The sequence below is a fragment of the Anabrus simplex genome, chromosome 7 (assembly GCF_040414725.1).
Source record: "Anabrus simplex isolate iqAnaSimp1 chromosome 7, ASM4041472v1, whole genome shotgun sequence".
Classification (NCBI taxonomy): Eukaryota; Metazoa; Arthropoda; class Insecta; order Orthoptera; family Tettigoniidae; genus Anabrus; species Anabrus simplex.
The window spans coordinates 173,484,767-173,505,514 of NC_090271.1; the positions used below are offsets into that span (position 1 = coordinate 173,484,767).

A 20,748-nucleotide genomic window follows, 5' to 3' on the forward strand; every position below is an offset into this window, starting at 1 on the left:
AACCTTTAATTACATAATCGTCGCACGTCCAGATTTTGTTCACTAATCTGGTTAAAAGGTAAATGGAACTGCAACGTAAGTTGCACATGAATGCGCAATTTAAATACGTGTATGGTTTATGGGCAATTTGGCAACACAGTCACGTTTGCGACATGTTGCACAACGTATAAATAAATAATACCGGTATATGTACGACGCATGGCTTACCGGTAGACTATCGGCAGTTTGACAACGTGGTCGCGAGACAGTGTACTATTTATTCACCACCTACATATTATGCTTACTGGTAGGCTATCGGCAGTTTGACAACGTGGTCGCGAGACAGTGTACTATTTATTCACCCCCTACATATTATGAGTTCCCATTTGAAATACGTAAGGCTGTAAGTTATCGCTTATCGGCAACGTCGCCAGGAAATACCGGCTAGGTAGGTTGAATGGACCTCGAACCAGCCCTCAGATACAGGTAAAATTCCCTGACCCGGCCGTGAATTGAACCCGAGGCCTCAGTGTAAGAGGCAAGCACGCTACCCCTACACCATGGGGCCGGCTCCTGTGTTATTGCGCACGAAGTGAAATCCAAGACGATAACGCAGATTTCCACGGAATTATTCAGCCGAATTATTTACGATGTCTCAGTTGTCATCGCTAGACTCTTATCTTACTTACGTCATAAGTGTCCGGGCATGGGATGAAAACTTTTATCCAAGCAGTCAAGATAATTATTATCCAATGCTATTAAAGTTTTATTTTATAAACTCGACAGAAATGTAATGTAAAATCATCAATAACTGGGAAGAAATATTAACCTAATTACCGTATGTTTAAAAGAAATTGAAAAAAATGAATGTTTGTTACTGACGTCTCGGAATACAGTCAACTATACAGTAGATCTACACCACGCTAGCTAGAGCTCCGGTTTGCGAGCTTTGCGCAAGCGCAGTAGTGTGTCGCAACCAACGAGCTAAACTGATAAATTGTTGCATGCTTCCTTGCTGCCTAACAGTATTGGCTGCTCTGGAATGGACAGATCACAGATGCATTTATTTGTTTCAGATTTACGTGATTACTGTAGACATGTGTGCGTGAGAATTTAAGTTTTTAATTTGTGTTTTGGGTGTTTGGAGAAATGATTTGTTTTAATAGTGAACAATTACGGAAAGTCATTTATATCGCAAAACATTAACGTGTGAAGCATTTATAAGCGATTATGGGTAAATATAGAAACTATTCTGCGGGCTTCAAGCTAAGCGTAATTGCCTTCGCTGAACAGCACGGGAACAGAGCTGCAGAAAGAAAATTTTCTGTGAGTGAAAAGTTGGTGCGTGACTGGCAGAAAGTAAAAAAAACAAGCTAAAAAGCACAAACCCTTCTAGACGCGCGTTTAGAGGTCCTAAAACAGGGAAGTTTCCTATAATTGACGAAGAAGTGTTTAGGTACGTCAGTGAAATACGTAACAATGGCTGCAGTGTATCATATGAAATGTTACAAATTAAGGGACAGGGGGTAGCGCGCAAACACAGCATACCGGTAACTCAGTTTAAGGCGACTCGTGGGTGGATTAAGGGGTTCGTGCGACGACACAATCTGTCAGTGCGAAGGAGAACAACACTAAGCCAAAAGTTGCCTGCTGATAACACGGACAAGATTGTAAAGATTGTAAATTTTCACCGATTTGTTATACGTTTGCGCAAGGAAACTTTGTACTTGCTTTCTCAAATCGGTAATGCCGATCGGACTCCTTTTTTGATATGCCTCGCAACAGCACTATTGCGCTAAAGGGATCACGGAGTGTATTAATGAAAACCAGCGGTAGTGAGAAGTTGCGATGCACGGCAATGCTAGCCATTACAGCTGACGGGAGAAAGTTGCCGCCTTACATCATTTTCAAGAGGAAAATGATGCCTAAGAATATACAGTTTCCCCGTGGAATTCATGTACGAGTGCAACCAAAGGGTTGGATGGACGTAGAACTCGTGCTGGACTGGGTTAAAACTGTGTGGAATAGAAGACCTGGTGCACTACTAAAACAACCAGCTCTGCTTGTTTTAGATAGTTTCCGAGGTCACCTCGTGAACGAAGTGAAGCAAATTCTCACTACAAATAAGACACGACAGATAGTCGTTCCTGGTGGCCTAACATCTGCTTTGCAGCCACTAGATGTATGTGTTAATAAACCCTTTAAAGACCACTTACGTCGATTTTACAACGAGTGGATGATGAGCGGCGATCAGCAATTGACGCCCGCCGAAAATATCAGGCATCCACCCTTGGACTTGTTATGCTCGTGGGTGAAGAAGAGTTGGGATCTTATACCACCTGAACTAGTCTCCAAGAGCTTCAAAAGGACTGGGATTTCGAATGCACTAGACGGTTCCGAAGATGACGCAGTGTTGCAGGGAGACGAAGAATCTGATACTGGTATTAACAGAGGCGAGGACGGCGCATCAGATAGCGAAACCTGCGATAGCGACACCGAAGATTTGGAATAAATTGCGTACCGGTAAGTCCGCATTTCACAACAAAGCGATAATTTTTTGCAGTATTATGTGCATCTTAAATTTGTATCAAATACAATTTAGTTATAAATACATTTTTTGAGTAATACAAATACTGGTATTAAATATTCATCGTATAATGGTCGCACCCTACAATTTTTTCAAGAATTTTGGTATAAAAAGTGCAACGATTATGCCGTGAAATACGGTAGTTTGTTCAAAACTTGCGTTTTTGCAGATTCTCATACAATGGCTTACTCGTTAGTTATTTTTCTAATTCTGAGACAATATAAATGCAAATGTTCCAGTTTCATTTTGAAAAATTGGAGTAGTATCACTCCAGTGGCTTCTGTGGCAAACATTTCAGTTTTCTTATTCAGACAGCATTGCCTAACATAACTACCATATTTACTTGTGTATTAGACTACCATCACATATTACTAGGGACCTGAAAAAATCGCATTTGCGATAAATGTGAATTTTTGAATCTTGTACTGAATCCAAGCCTACGGTAATTCTAATGTGGAATAAAATAATTTTTACACGTAAATAGAAGTGCGACAAAATGCGAATTGTGACCCAAAATGTGATATTGGTGTGAATTCTGTGAAAATGTGCTATTTTACTGGCAAAAACAACATATTTCGGCAAAATTGTCAGAAATACGCAAAATATGATGCATAAATCTTTCGATCGTTCCGATCGATGAAGAAAAGTAGCCGATCGATTGCTGCTTGCTGACTTTAATTGATATTTACAATGGGAATAGCAAAACATTAGCTGGTATTACGCGGATCTCCAACAACAACATGTACGTAAATATCAGTACGGCCAACTACTGGACAACAAACCGGGAGGGTGGAAAAGGCTGGGAACCTCCCAAAGGCATGGACATGGCTTAGATTGCGGATTCCAAAATAAATCGCCTTGATCCTTTGATTTGAAAAATATTATTTACAAAAGAATATTACAAATACATTCCAAATACAATCCCGACTTACGAACTATACCTCAAGTGATACAGAACTACCAGAGGCAAAGCCCAAGGTAAATATATTAACTTACAATCTACATATTTTGTGAAATAAGAAAAGGGAAAGCCTGGAAAACAAACAGGCAAGCCCAGCTGAAAAGCTAGGGCGTCCTAAATAATTAATTTGGCGAATATAGGTTAGGCTAGGGCAGACTCCTATATGAAAAGCAAATCGGAACTTTATGGAAATTTTAGCAAGAACAGAAAGTAAGAGTGCTTACCCGAGGATGCGCCATTTCGGAAGCGAGGCGTTGCACATGACGGAGACCAACACAGACTAAAGGCAGATCAGGCCAAGACAAGACCGAATAATCATGATCGCTGCCTCGCTTACTATATATAGGAAAACTCTGGCTTGGAGTAGCCAATCAGAATGTATGAGTCTGCCCATCCCCTCCTAGGTTCACCAATCACAATTCCTACTCCCGTCGCGAGCTTTAACTAACATTCTCGAAGACACACGTTCGTGAATCTTCCATTTCCAGAATAGTAAGAAATTCCAGAATAGTAAGAAAATTCCTTCTAGAAAACATAACCCACAAAAGGCACACACCCTGTTCAACAATTTTCTAGATACTTCCAGTAAGTACAGAATAGAAATCTACCATTTACAATTACATATGTTACAAATATTACACAGTACAGGTTAGGTCATTACAAATAAAACGTTATATGATACTTTACAAATAAAGTCTTCAAAAACACTTTCCACTTCCACAATATTGTTCACCTGTGACAAACTGAATGTAAAGTTTTGAGATTATAAACTCTCTTACATACATAAATAACCCACGTCGTTCCATCTTAAGCGATGGGTCGGTGAACGAGGTTTCTCCACCAGTTCCGGTCTCTGAACTTCTCTCCTCCTTCGATGCTTTCCAAAGTATGTCCTCGCTGTTCGATGTCAATCTTCCTTGTTCCTGAGTCTTGGTCGCCCTCTTGGTCTTTTGTCTTCAAGTTTTAGATCATACATTTGTTTCGGTAATCTGTTATCTCCTGTGCGTCGCATATGTCCATACCATTTCAGTCGCTGCGATGTTATTTTGTCCTGCAGTCTTACAACTTGAGCCTACTTGCGGATTTCCTCATTACGGATTCTGTTCTTCTGTGTTTTATCAATCATGCTATGGACAAATCTCATTTCTGCTGCCTGGATTCTACTGACATCTTTATTTCTCATGGTCCATGTTTTGCAACCATAGGTCAGGATTGGTACGTAATAGGTTTCATATATGACTCTCTTACATTATGTAGGTATTTTCTTGTTCCATATTATGTCTTTAACTATTCTGTAGAAGTTGCTACCTGTCTGAATTCTGTGGGAAATTTCCTTGTCTATAGAACCAGTATGAGAGATAACACTTCCAAGATATTTGAATTGATGGTTCATCTGTAGCTGTTTCCCCTCCATTTCAGTGTGTCCCACTGGTTGTCTGTATCTTTTCATAACTGTAACCTCACTTTTCTCTTGGCTGAAGATGAGTCCATATACTTTAGCAGCTACTGTCCAGGAGTTTATTTGTTCTTAAAGGTCTTCTTTAGAGTCTCCCCACAAGCATATATCATCAGCAAACAAGATAACTTTCATGTTCTTACTTCCAATGGTTTAGTGTACTTTTCTCTGAATCTCGTTCATCACAGTGATGAAAAAAAAGAAGAGACAAAACACCACCCTGTCTTAACCCAGATTTTATATCAAAGGCTTCAGTCATTCCTACAGGTGTTTTGACTTTACTTCATACAAATTCTTGATCCTGTGTATGTCATTCTGTATTCCAATTTTCTTCAGTGTTCCCCACACCTTCTCTCTGTTCAAGGCATCAAATGCTTTCTTCATGTCCAGAAAGGATAACTACAAATCTTGGTTGTGTTCGTAGTATTTTTCCATTAATTGATGGATGGTAAAGATTAAATCATTTGTTGATCTCCCCTTCCTGAATCCATACTGCTCTTCAATAAGGGGTCTGATTTTTCACTCTATAATTGTTTCATTAGTTTACCAACTTGAGATGTTAAAGTGATGCCTCTATAGTTGAAACATTTCTTTCTGTCTCCTTTAGTGAAAATTGTAATTATGATGCCTGTTTTCCAATCAACTGGTACTTCCCCTTCTTTCCGGATCTTATGAAAGAGTCTGTAGATCCAGTGTTTTCCAGAAATGCCTGTAGTCTTGATCATTTCTCCATTAATTTCATCAGCACCAGCTGATTTTCTGATTTTGATGTATTTCCAGGCATATTTCACATCATTCCATGTTAAGTCTAACCTATGGGAAATTAAAGTTTAAATTTGACCCCACGGTCTAACTTGCCTGCCTCTCACCCGGAGGGCTCGGGTTCGATTCTCTGCCAGGTCAGACATTTTTACCTGGATATGAGGGCTGGTTCCAGGTGCACTCAGCCTACGATTACCTTTAGTTGAGGAACTATGTATCTAATGGTGAGATGGCGATTGCGGTCTAGAGAGCAAGGAATAACGGCCGAGAGGATTCGCCACACTGACCATACGTTACCTCGTAATTTGCAGGCCTTTAGACTGAGCAGCGGTCACTTGGTAGGCGAAGGCCCATTGGGGCTGTAGTTTGGTTTGGTGTAGGAGTGTTTGTAAGATTATAATTCTACGTATTTAATTTTTGTGATGTTTAGCCAAATTGTTGATGGTTCATTCGTTCCCAGATTTTCCGTTTTTCCGTGTTGTACATTTTTTTTCTGTGGTCTTACCAAAAACGGAGAGTCGAGGTTCCACTGTACTAATACCAAAGAAAAATAACGCAAAGAAATGTTACGAATACCAAACCATTTGCTTAATGAGCCATATTTTAAAGATCTTCCTGAGCGTGATCCACGACTACATTTATATGGGACATTAGAAGAACGAATTGGAGACACACAGTTTGGTTTTAGAAATGGCTCTGGCTCAAGAAATGGTTTATTTAGTCTTCCTCTATTGCTAGAAAAGGTGCTGAGACATAAACCAGAATGTGTTTGCTTGTTTTGTAGACTTCGAAAAAGCCTTCGACAAGGTCCGACATGGGAAGCTTCTGGAAATTTTATTATGAGTATTTGGCATAGATGACAAAAATATAAGAATTATTGTTAATCATTACTGTTATTAAAGAGGTAAAGTACGAATAGAGTATCAAATATCACATTTGTTAAGGAGTTTGACAAGGATGTATATTGACTCCATTATTGTTTAATATCTACTGTGAGGAGTTGTTTAAAGAGGCTTTGGAATGTGTACAGGATGGAAATTTTATAAATGGGGTAATTATTAACAACTTCAGATATGCTGATGACTTAGTACTACTTGCTGATAGTGCAGAAGAACTGCAAAGAATAGTTCATCGAATAGTAAGTGTCAGTGAAAGATATGGAATGCATCTTAACACACTGAAAGCAAAAATGATGGTCACAAGTATGAGTTGTGACGAATATAGTCCGATTTATGTAAGTGGGAAACAACTACTAAGAGTACAGAGGATAGATTATTTAGGCTGTTTAATAAATGAGAGATGGGACCAATATCAAGAAATAAAAATCCAAATTGAGAAAGCGCGGTGGCATTCTATCGGATGAAGAAAGTACTGTATTAACCTTGGTGATGGGGGACATTTGAGTGCCGCTTTACCCAGTGGATGGAGGTGATTCAGATGTGATCACTAAGAGAATGCAGCGATCTCCTTAAAAATTCACTGTTACAACAGTTTAGCTCAGATTATTTTTAAATGTTTACAGTAGAGACTCAAAAGAATGTAGTTTACATTCATTAACTTTATATTTACCTTATGCAGTCGAAACTGGTTAAGATGTCCCTCTCTAGCGCGTTTCCCTGGTTATTATGCCATTATTCCGAAGTCCTAGGACGTGTCCTATTAAATACCGGATAATCTTGAATACCACCCACACTGTTTTTTCGAAAATATCGTGTCCAAAATTGGATGCGGGTCTTATTTAAAATTTTCGGAAATTTATCTTTCTGAATGCACGTAAATCGGCCATCACCGCCGGCACGGCTTGGCAACAATGCTCTCTCCGCTCTCAGTATACGCTACTTTCACGCTTGGCATCAGTCTCATGCACGTTCTCGGAGTATCAACATGAATTCCACAAAGCGTTTGCAATCTTTTACTGTGAGTGAGAACTGAAAGTAGTTCGGGAAGCCGAAATTATTGGAAATTGTGCTGCCGGTAGGAAATACGATACCGACGAGTCGTGTATTCGCGATTGGAGAATGAAGAAGAATGTGCTCTTAACATGTAGTGGTGATATTGTAGAGCTTTTCCTGGACTGAGTGTACAGTTTCCAGAAATTGAAAAAAAAAAAAAAAATGTATATAAATATGTGACAGAAAGGTGGGAATTGGGATATGGTGTGTCATCTAAAGGCATTAGAGATCGCAAAGGAACTTTCTATGGAAGGGTCTAAGGCAAGCCGAGGATGGGTTTGTAATTTTTATAAAAGAAATGGATTGAGAGTACAAAGGCGTACCTCAATTTCACAGCGTCTTCCTGGTGCCTACGATGAGAAGTTATTGTCGTTTCAGCGTCACATAATTCGGTTGCGGAAGGAAAATGCATATTTGCTTTCCCAAATTGGCAATGCAGATCAGACGCAAGTCTACTTAGAAATGCCAGTGGACGGGACTGTGAATGTTAAGGGTGCGAAAAGTATTACCATTAGAACAGGTGGTAATGAAAAACAACGGTGTACAGAAATGTTGTGTATTCTCACCGACGGAACCAACTTGCCACCGTACATTGTTCTCAAGCGAAAGACGCTTCCTAAAAATCTACCCGCTAGTGTTATTGTCAGATCTCAGAACTCCGGCTGGATGGACAGTTCACTTGTGGAAGACTGGGTAAAGCGTGTCTGGCAACGTCGCCTTGGTGCATTATTGGGACAAAAGAGCTTGTTTGTTCTCGACAGTTACCTTGGCCACACAACAGACACTGTAAAGAAACATATCAAGGATAGGAAAACTGACCTAGCAGTCATTCCGAGCGGGATGACGTCTATGCTACAGCCGCTGGATGTCTGCGTGAACCGTCCATTTAAAGCAGCCTTGAAACAGCTCTATACAGAACGGATGGCGGCTGATAATCACACACTGATGCCAACTGGTCACATTCAGCGCCCGGAAGTTCACCTGTTGTGTTCGTGGATTTTGAAAGCACGGAATCATATCCCTGGAGACCTCATATGGAAGAGTTTCAGGAAATGTAGCATTTGTAATGCTATGGATATCAGCGATGACAACATTTTGTGGGAAGGTGATGGTGATGAAAGTTCCGAAGTTGGTACTGATGATAATGATGAATGAATGAACTTGTTGGATATCGTTCTGGAAATTTTTGTTTACTTTTATTTGTATTTTCTAATCATTTGATGTGTGTTAGTAAAGATTGTAAATAATTTTGACTTCACTTTTTTTAAAAATTTTGTTCTTTCACAATAAGGGTACGGGTCTTATTCGGTGGCGGGTGGTATTCGAGATTATACGTTACATGCTAGAAAAACCCGGATAGCATATTTACGTCACTCTTTAGTACGTTCGTAACTCCCACCATAAGAAATTTAAATTAGCATTCCCAGCCACGTTGCACCCACGTCAGACCAGCAACAGCTGGCCTGGGTATGGATTTGGTAAAGAACTTAATTTCACGGCCCTGGAGCTGCAGGGAGCACTGTTGCTTGTCGGCCTACAGCTGCAGGCAGCGCCAGTCCCAAGCCAGTCTTATTCTCTTTGTATCTGATGTATTACGTTTGTGAGGCCTCTTTCAGATGGTGTGGGTTCAACCGCTTCTGCGCTTAGCCGCCGTTCCACCTATAGGCCTAAACCAAGAACTGATTGTTCAAACAGAATCTTTCAGATAATGCAGAGGCAGAGAGTAACAGTGTGGGAGAAATGTTTGAGCGGGCAGTCCATGGTGAGTCACAGTCCCACGCCCACAGTTACTTGTTATTTGACATTAGTTTTTATGCACGTCATCATACACAGTGGATCGACCGTGCTCGCGACATCATTACTGCGACCTGTATCAGAACCCGATAGTGTATGTGTAAGAAAGTAGAAATGGATTTAGACGATAAACAAAAGTAGGCTCGCTCTCACTCATTAGATATTTCTCATTTTCAATTTAAAATTAATTTTTGTGCTTTTTTTCGTTTCCTGTGTGATTTGCAGCGGTTTATGGAACCTGAAATAGACATTGAGAACTTAATAACTTTATCGGAAATTCCAGTGATGTCGTGTTTGGAAAAGTGTGATATCATTATTTTGGACCCATTATTGAGAGAGTATCCTCAAAATTGTACCCATCTCCTTCTCTTACGAAATTGGAAGACACAGCATGCTTGAACTATTTTTATATTTTCTTAAGTGTAGAAGGTAAGCGAAGACTATGATGATCCATATTTATTATCCACAATGAAGAGAATGTTGAAAAGGATCCGCTGGAAAGCTTGGGGAGTTTTGTACCGCTTGACCCGCTGTGTGTGTAAGTCACCAGAAGTGGGTACCGTACACCCGCGCATACACACAGGCGCGTTTTATTCCCATGCAGTCTGAAAAAGACCTGCCAACCTTTCCAGTTTACCTGGAAGCTTTCCATTTTTTAACTAGTCTTCCGATTTTCCGATTTATTTTTTAGTTCTTCCTATTTTTGACCAAAATAAGCTGGGTAAGGACAATACTCTTCCCCTAGGATAAATCGTATTCTTGTGTAATTTACGCAACCTTATTTTCAAGTGTATTTATTTGGCAAGTGTATCGTCCGTTGTTTTCATGATTGTGTTTCCCGCTCACTACAGCAAAATGTGTTTTAAAATTGGGAATTTGGGATGGCAATCATCCTACAAGTGAGAGAGGCTAGCACGCGCTAGCGACTCCGTTAATCGGGACGAAAGATTGAGTTTCTTGTACGTGCGCTGTTAACATCGTTTCTGTGTGTAGTTTCGTTGGAGTTGAAGGCCACGTGACTTTTCTTGCGTGTCTGTGCTTTTTTCCCCTGTCAAAGTCATATGTTAACAATGTACGAGACATATTGATCTGATTTGTATGTGGTAGTTTTGCTTATTTCAGTGTGTTTTTGTTCATTCTTAGTTCATAATTTGAATGAGTTGAATGTATTTCACAGAGCTGTGTCGATGACAGTTTATGGTATTTTCTCTTCACATTATGGCCACAAAACATAATGTGTTACAGTCTAATAAAGGAAGCTATTATGCATTTTATTCCGTGTATGTTACATTTTCTTGTAACCATTTTTTATGTTTTCTTAGTTAAAGATTCTAAATTTAATGGTCAATTCACCTTGTGACTGTAGGCCTTTATTAATTGAGACCGTGGCGCATTATACACGATTCAATCCAAGAATTAAAAAAATATTTGTATTTTTTATTTCTAAAAGTTGGCAGGTATGGGCTTGAGTGACTTTTGTAACAATGTACCTAAATTAGGCCTACTGTACTTACGTGTGTAACAACGTTCGTAAATGGTGCCAGCATTCCATCTAATATTATCTCAAAAAGAACCACGCCATATGAAAATTCTTCAAGATTTATAAGCGTATAAATGAAAATCAATACCTATCAACTTCAAGAACCAACGACCATTATCAATGCTCAACTTTCCTCAAGTTTTTGAACAACACTCCATTTGACAATTAAATGGAATGTGCTTTCTTATTTTTATCTTTGTTGTGATATCTTTTAATATCACGAATCGACCATCTATGTCATAATCCTCAAATAACTGTCATGTTTTTAGACTCAAATATTAACACAAATATTATTAAGTAATAGTATATTACAGTTTATATTGTAATAGTTGTTTAACGATCTCTAATCTGTTTTACAAGACATAGTTTTTATCAGTATTCATAAGTCATTTCCAATCAAGTACCTGATCTATTCCAAAGGTAAAAAATATGGCTGATGATGCATACTATTGATAGACGAAACATATACCATCCAATGTATTAATTTTATGTTAATAATTTTGATAAGGACAAAGTCCTAAATTTTAATATTGTATTGTATTGAATAGGTGGGTGAACAATAAAAACATACTAGTGTTATTTAATACAAATACTTTCAATACAGACCCAAAAATTAATTTTATCACATGTAATCATGAAATTTTACGTCGTATATCCACGGGTACAGAGAAAGCTCTACAAGAAGAGAGTATTAACAGGTGTGAAAAACACAAAAGAACAAATATGAAAACTTATTCCGCTGGGGCTTATAAAATAATAGTGCACTGAAAAGCGTTAAACACACCAAACAAAAAATATGAAATCTTTGAACGGGTCCCATAAAAATATCAAAGTATTATTGCAGATCGCACTCTTTCTAAAACAAATGTTAGTAGAAGCCTTTTATTTCGGACTAGTTCATTATTAAACATTTTTTTGGTCACACACTTAGACAGTGAATTGGAGGTTATACACAGCCATGTGCGACTGCAACAGAATGACTTTGGCCGCCATTTTCAATCTAACAAAACTTGACTGATTTGAGTGATCAAGTAGAAACTGGAAGGTGCGAGTTTCAACGTTCACGCCAACTCTGCACGCTTAAAGATATGGCTGCTAGTCGACTTGCTGACAAACTTTAATTTTGTCTTCATTAGTAAGGAATTTCATGACATTTTCCGTATCCATAATTAGGCTATCACAAGACAAATACGCACCACGCTGGTCAACTTCACATGATTATGTTCCAGATGTAGGCTATCGTGCAACAAGTATTCGTTACCCTTCACTTACAATGAACACGAAATACTTTTCTAACATCGAATGGAGTGCAAAATACAAGCACAAACAGGCTCATTGTGTTATTCTGCAGTTTCATTGCTAACCGGCAATCAAAACTGAGCTTTTATGAGGCTAATTAATGGCTTACTTCCCGAAGGTGCAATTTCCCGCTATCACGCAACTGCGGCAGAGGCTCTTACCAGAGTTAGAAATTATGTTCCTTCCACAAGGGATGACAAACAACAATTTCAGGGCTAGGAAAAATGTGATCGTACTAAGCAGTAATAGTGAAAATTCGTGATGTGGTGAGGCATTTTTATATAGATTTAATATGATAAGAATCGGGACTTCGAATTTACGACGTGCTAAGCAGGAAAACGTGTTAATGAGGAACACACTAACGAGGTTTCACTATATTAAATTTAATAAACAAGGCTCGAATTTTGACCTTCTGGAGGAGATGAACTTGACTTATATTCGAATAATTGCACTATAGATGATATATTTTGCTCTCATAAAGAATAGAAGAAAATACCCTTCCAGCCGATATGCACGTGAAGTATTGTGGTTAACAGCTGATGTCGTTCTGGAAGGATGTGTACAAAAAACCAAACACAGACCATCTGTTATCTGGAAGGACGTCAGCCTTATCTGGGCTAATACAATTTTATGTATAGCGTGACATAGGCTTCCCCATACAATGCCAAAACCGTATAAGAGGCAGTGAGTGAGGCCATCTTTAAAAACAATGTACCCTTTTATGTAATTCAGAGTTCACTTTTCTAATAATTTTTATGAAATGTCATTGTACTGTACTGTATAAACTATATCCACCCTTACTGCTGTCATTGGAAAATTCAGTACCTGATTGGTGCAGTAGCCATTTTCATTTGAGAGGAAATGATGGAGCAGCATCATAGAAGACATAATACTCTAGGTTACGACCATTTTACGAACATGCCTATTAATCATCAAGTCGTACAGTCTCGTTCTTCTTCTTCATTTTGTATTCGGATTGACATCCTTTATATAGATTTACATAGATTATGTAGATTGGACAACTCTAGGAGCACTAATATGGTTATTTTATAACCGCACCTTGTATGCTGATTCTCCTCGACCTTTTCACTATCTTGCTTTTCTTTGACGATACCTTGTGCACCATGTGTTATGGAGGTACCTTTTATTTTTAGCAAATTTCTGCAGTGGTTTCCTTATAGTGTTCATTTCAAGTTTTTACAAAGTAGATATACACACACCAAATATTTTTCTTATTCTTTCTTCAGAGTCTTTCAAAATGAATGTCTTACCATACTAACTAGTTCCAGTATTGAAATAGTTAATTAATCCTTGTTCTCTTAGTTAAAAATGTTTTCCAGATACTGTTCTTGTTAAATACTTCTTATATTATTTAAGTTAATCATTAGTAAAAATAATTTTTCAGTCTATTTCTCCTTTTCTTCTTTCTTTCAGGATGTACTGGCAGGAATCCCTTCACAATTATGTAAACGTTTTTTTGAAAAACATGACAATGGGGATAACTTTTTGGATTCTGCACTGAAATAAATTTAATATTTTGGAAATAGGTGGAGTACTTGAGTACTTATGGGCTATCAGAAAATTATTGCATGCTAAATTAAGTTCTCTGTAACACTGAGCTAGGAATGAAGCAGTAATACCAATGCTAGCAACTGTTATTGCCCCTCTATTTCAATGAAATGACTTTCAGACTGAATATATCTTGCTATGTCAATCTAATTTGCACCTAGATCAGTAGTTTTCTGACTTCCCTTTCATTGATTTCATAGACCATTTTTGAATGAAATGTTCATGAAATTACTTGAAAGGTAGGTCAGAATTGTTAGGTAAAACTTATATGAATTACTTATATGAATTACAATAGAATGTACAGTTCTTCCAAGTACAATGAACATAAATTGTAATTTTGCTTATTGTGCTTCTCTTGAGTTTCTTAGACAGGTACCATATTACAAGGATTCCTTTAAATGTATAGAATAAGCATGCCATTCCATGTCTATCACACTGAAGGGAAGAAGGAAAATTAAGTATACTCTTTCCAAGCATATATGCTAATGCAGTATATACTTAGGAGTACAAACTGAAGGCTTTTAAAATCTGCCTTATGTATTGATGAACTGTACAGCCCCAGTAAGGTCAGTATTCCATATTCTCAGTGGACACTGGACACTTTTAGAAAAGATATTATGTAATATAAGAATGCAAATTGAAGTTAATAAATGAAGTGAAGCCTGAATGATAATTCCACTCTAGTGATGATATGACTCATACAGAGTTGTATGGGTACTGCTATATCATAGTGAGCACTACATAATTGCTGAAACAAAATGTTATTTGTTGTCATTTTTCTAATACATATATGACAGACAAAATTACATAGTTGCTAGGGTGAGTGGCTCAGATGGTTGAGGCGCTGGCCTTCTGATCCCAACTTGGCGGCAGGTTAGATCCTGGCTCAGTTAGATGGTATTTGAAGGTGCTCAAATACGTCAGCCTCATGTCGGTAGATTTACTGGCACCTAAAAGAATTCCTGCGGGATAAAATTCCGGCACCTTGGTGTCTCCGAAAACCATAAAAGTAGTTAGTGGGACATGAAGCAAATAACATTATTATTAAAGTACATATTTGAGATATTCAGCAAAATCTATATTTCAAGGGTGGCAGGTTTTAGGGGGCAGCAAATTTCTAGAATCTCCTATGAAATATTGAATGAAATGAAACAAACTCCGACATTGCCTTCAAATGTCAATAAGAGAACTCGCTAGTGGACACAGCGAGGAGCCAATACCGAAGGTAATTTTATCACATGCAACATAATCGCTGGGGTGCATAAATATCGGTAATGGAAAAAATCGTGTGCGCTTAATCGCTCATAATAACAGATGGATCAGTGATAGGGCTCTTGCTGTAACCGAAGGATAATACACAGTTTAATGTAGGAATTTTGAAGGGACAGCAAAATATTGCCATCGTAACGGGGTTCGCGTTATATGCCGTACTCGCCATACCGGACTTCTACTGTATTTTTTAAGTTTCTTTATGTCTCATTTGTGGAATGAAATAATTATACGGTAGTATTTCATTATCCATGATCAGTGTTGCTGCTTTTGCATGAGGAAGTTGGCATATGCAGAAAGATAAAAGAGAGAAAGGTTATGATATAAATCGCTGTATACAGAGAACTGTTTATATAATTTCTACATGGGGATGCTGAATGCCAGGGAGATCTTGCTTGTGCATGCTGTGGGAATTAACCTTGTGTTTATCCATTATTTTTAGGAGGTCCTCTTTTTCCCTGCTATGAAGCCGGATGACCCTACGAGACATAAGGAGGAGGAAGATGCTCCACATGTTCTTCTGAATGGATCGGAGAAGTAGCTGTTGTTCAGCGTAGTTTGTACTGAAGTATTGGCTATTGTGGTACTAACAAGGGCTCAGCAGCTATGACTTCAGATTACTGCATTTTAGCCCTCTTGTGATCTGTTATAATAAAATGCATGTATCATTGTCGGGACATTAGATGCATGCAAGGAAGTGTTGTGTTTACTGTCTGCACATTAGAGATTACTTCCTATCAAAACATTAAAAAACTGAAGATAAATTGCAGGAAAATATTATCACATTGATTTTGAAGAATTATGTGATTTTTAATTTATTTATAATGTAGAAATTCTGATCCTTTCTTCTTGCTTGATAATTAAGAGTAAGTAGGAAAGACAGATCTCTTTTTGTTTAGTTGAATCGTATGATAACTTCACCCCCCCCCCCCCACAAAGAACCAAGGCTTTATCATCCTCCCTATTGCATTTTTGAGAAATATTGGACAACCTGCATCCTCCTTAGTTTTGTTGATTACTTTCTAATACTGTATATATGCAAATAATCCGCACCCCCTAATTTTAGGACAGAATTTTAAAAAATTGGCTATAATTTGTGTTTTATTTACAATAAATTAATCCTACATAATGATGTATTACAAAACTGAATAAAATATAAATTTATTTTAAGAAATGCATTAAACCTTCACATGCTCCACATGCTGTTAGGTAGGCAGTCCGCTCAATCGGAATATTGTTCTGCGTTTTGCTCATCTTCCCTTGATATTTGTAATCTGCTAGTTTCACCAGTATGTGTTGTCTGGTATTAGCTGTATAGAAATGGATTGTGCGAAATGCTCGGCGATTTTTTTATTTAATTTTTTTCTTCTTTTTTTTTTTTCTTCACCATTTGTGAGTAAAAGTTTCTCTGATGTACTTTCTTCCTGCTTTGCAGTTTCTAATGTTCTCTGCTCCTCTGCATCTTCCACAACCATAAGCTTTTCTGTAGCTTTGAATAAGCAATTACAAGAACTTGTAGCCATAGTTAAACATAGTTAAACACTTGTAACATGCTACTGACACCACACAGACCAAGGCTGGACAACGCTATAGTATAATGGGATCCACTGTTTCAGGTGAACGGCACCCTACCATCCTTATTTCAAATCCATCCAAGTTATCTGCTAAATTCAGGAAGAAATTTGTGCAGAATATTCGTGCATATACAGTAGTTCTTTTGCAGCATACTTTAAAACCATTGAGGTATATGGTTATTGTTAAACTTTAATATTATTATATCAGTGTGAAATACTATTTGAAATTTTAGGATTTATTTTCATTATAACATAAAATAAAAAAAAAAAAATTTAAGTGTCGATGGGGTTCATTTCAGATAATTATAGTTTCACTCCTGTCTTGACATTAGATATGAGTAAGAATCATTTATTTGTTGGAGGGTCAGCTGCTTGTTGTTTCTTAGACTCAGCAACTGTCTTTATACCAGAAAGCAAACTGAATCCAGAGGGCTTTTTCTTTTTTAAGTGGCAAGTTCACACAGACCAAGGCCAGACAACGTTATAGTACAAAGGGCACTAGGAAAGTTTTGCAGTGTGAGTGAACGCTTTCAAAATAATTTCCACCATGCTCAATACACTTCTCTCCATACGTCGAAACCAGTCACTGAACCAACTCTGCCACTTTCCTTCGGTTACATTTTCACACTCTTGATCCCATGCTGCCAGAAGCTCCTCATCGGATGCAAAATGCCGCCCTTTCAGCTTTATCTTCACTTCTGGGAAGAGTGCAAAGTCACATGGGCCAAGATCAGGACTATATGGAGGGTGATCAAGCACAATCAACCCTGATCTGGCAAGAAAATCCATTGTTACATTAGCACAATGTGCTGGAGCATTGTCATGATGCAAGAGCCAAGTGTTGAGCCGTGACCTTGGACGGAGCTGCTTGAAAGCCTGGATGACCTGAGGCAGACAAGTGTACCACTTCGCAGTAACTGTCCTTTGTGTTTCTAGCACAATCTGAGTCAGGATGCCCCGTTTAGTGAAGAATACTGCAATCATCCTTTTCTTCACTGACCTTGACTTTCGCACAGTCACAGGAGTGACACACCTTGTTCTGGGATTTTGTTGGGACATCGCAATAATAAAGCCAAGTTTTGTCACCTGTAACGATGCTATTGACGTTACGCGAAGTTCCATTTTCAAACTGTTTCAGCATTTTTCGGCACCATTTCACTCGATGGCCCTTTGTTCCTCTGAAAGTGAATGGGGTACCCAACGGGAACAAACCTTTCTAACATGGAGATGGTCATGTAGAATTGAATGAATAGCTTGTGCAGGGATGTGGAGGGTCTCTTCTACCTGCTGATATGTCAACCGCCTCTCTTGCTGCAACATTTTCCTCACAGCTTCAATGTTTTCCTCAGTCACTGATTCAGACGGTGAACCAGAACAAGGATAGTCATCAACTCCAAAATTTCTCCTCGGGAACTCTTTGTACCAGCAGAAATTGTTGTCCGATGTAGACAGTCTTTCCCCAGCACAGGAGTCATTTCCTCCAGGCACAGGTCAACAGTTAATCCACTAGCAAAATTGTAGCGGATAATTGCGCGATATTCACTTCTAGACCACACTGACATTTTAACTTGCTTTCAATCCCACTGCTTGGTAACAACTGGTGTGAAGGTCGCGCCTTGGTGTCTTCTAGACCGGTTTTCACCCCTCACCATAACCGGTGTATACAGCCAACCGTTTTTGCGTATTGCAAAACTTTCCTAGTGCCCTTTGTATAATGGGATCCACTGTTTGTCAAGGGAACTCAACAAAAATACTTTGTACTGTATATGTGCTGTACTCCATCATTATAGACTTCCTCTCCTTTAATATCTTGTAACATCATTCCTCTTGTTAGATCATCTTTAATTTGGTCTAGCCACTTTGTTCTGGGATGTCCAATGGGTCTCTTTCCAGGTACCTTCCTTTCCAAGTACTGTCTGGGAGTATGTATCTTGAGAGCAAGGATATGGGCAGGTTCGTTTTATATGCAGACTGTTTCAAGAGAGATTCTAGGATATTATACTTTCAAGTTGAAATTCGATTCACATATTGGAAGTTACTGAAGGGAGGCACTTCTTGCTTGAAAAGGGTGATTACTAATATACAACTTAAATAGAAAATTTAATGTTATTATTGGTGGTAGTAGTACTAATAGTAAAACTTGGCACAATAAATTGCAGCGCAGATGTTCTGACTCCCATTCACCGTTACGCACGGAATGGTTCCGCAAAGGAAAATCACCCTGTAGAACTATGACAACATTTTCGGGTCAGCATGGGTTGTGTTGGGGTATCACACAAGTAAAACTAGGATTACTACTGCAAGATTTTCTGGTGTCTTATGTTGTCATTGTTGAGAAGTGAGTTACAGGAGTTTCTTTTTAATATGTTAAAGGTTTTGTGATTGCTAATTGCAGGAGATTTAATTATGCTGTGTAACACCTTTTGATCATGTAATTGATGTTAATGGAGAAAGTGGTCTTTGAAAAATCAAGTGCCTATTATTGTTGGCAGTTCCAGTTCTGAATTTGGGTTTAGATCTTCACACATTCAATAGCTTGCTTGTAGGGCATTCTATAAAGTACTAGTGTATTTTAATGTTTTCAGACTCATGTTTGTGTCCAAAATGTAGTAATTGTAGTTTTACCACATAAGAAAATGAAACTGATATGTAATAATTATATAGCTGTCATTTCTGTGTCTGTATGACCAAAATGTAATTTTACTCTAAATGTTATACTTGTTTCACAGAATTTAGTTTAAAGAATTAATTTTTCAGTTACCATACAATAACTCCTGTGTGTTTGAATTCAAAGCAGAAATGATATGGATATAATATAAAACCACTTAAACACTGCTAGACAGTTTACAAATTAAGCCCACCCAGTTTGGTGACATGGGCACTCAGAATTTGTTTCACTGAAATATGCTAGCTGTCTCTACTTAAGTTTTTAATATTGTGATCATTTACAGTTGCCAAGAAAGCTAAGATTTTGTCATTATTTGTGTGATCATGAAGTATAAGAATGTTACGAGAATGAAATAGTAATTAAAGGAGTCAGGAAAAAATTTAATTAAGAGTAGCACATGCAGGTTCTCAGTGGGGAGAGAAAAATGTTACTTTGTTCCACGAATCTTTGTTTTTCTGGACAATTAACTAAACTCGAAGTGTAATCTTAATGCCATCATGTTCATAGTTTTATATGTATAAAGTACATAAGAGCCAAAAAGTCCTTCTCAGGAATTACAAAATTGCAGTATAATAAAATCTGAAGTTGAACTGTGTAATTTTGTATAAAATTAAAGTGGGTTCGTTATGAAGTGCAAAGCACTTTCAAACAGTATTTCAGTGTACAGAACGAATTCCTTCCCCTTATTTATATCGTCATTTTATGCCCCTATTCAATGTAATCCTAGAAATACTTTGTTAACTGTTTTATTATCTACCAAATTAAATGAAATATATCAAGTTTCTTTTTAAAAGATGTGGTGTATTATTTATTTTGGATAAGTGTATCCAGTTGCATCAGCATAATATTATATATATAAAAAAACATTGCTGTTATTTTACTTTCTAATGCAGTGAAGAATTTCCAGTTATGAAGATTTATACAGGGTGAACCAAAAATGCCGCACGTGGAGGTCGGCATGCGGTTCCTCATCGAAATTCACGACAAACGTTTACCTTGCAAAACCTAGTCCCACCAATAGGTTTTGTGATGGTAACTCGAGACTCGCGTACACATATAAATAATAATAATATCATAGAATAGTAATAATAGTTGACATAAAATGTGAATAAAGGAATACCGGTAGTAAATAATATAGACACTTAATAATATGAATAAGGAGATAGTAAAATGTTGCAGTGGCGGTGAATTCACATCAGAACGTGGAAACGTGACGAGTATCCTTCGATACGCAATATTAAATAAAGTACAGGGAACACTTACAGGCCTAAAAATGACAACTAAGAGAGGAGAGTGGAAGGTCCTTAAAAGCCCTGTGAGGTCCATGGGAACGTATGA

The 20,748-nt window shown here is 37.9% G+C and overlaps 1 protein-coding gene across 3 annotated transcripts in view; it reads left to right on the forward strand.

Annotated features, from left to right (window-relative positions):
- Positions 1–20,205, forward strand: part of LysRS (Lysyl-tRNA synthetase) — a 156,644-nt gene extending 136,439 nt beyond the window's left edge. For 2 of the 3 annotated variants that reach the window (XM_067151454.2, XM_067151452.2), the window contains exon 10: positions 15,611–20,205. In XM_067151454.2, the coding sequence (XP_067007555.2) occupies positions 15,611–15,709 (99 nt within the window). In that variant the 3' untranslated portion in view covers positions 15,710–20,205. Of the gene's footprint in view, positions 1–13,764; positions 13,882–15,610 lie in introns of those variants that run through there. The other variant, XM_067151453.2, reaches the window with a different exon arrangement.
- The last annotated feature ends 543 nt before the right edge of the window (positions 20,206–20,748 follow it).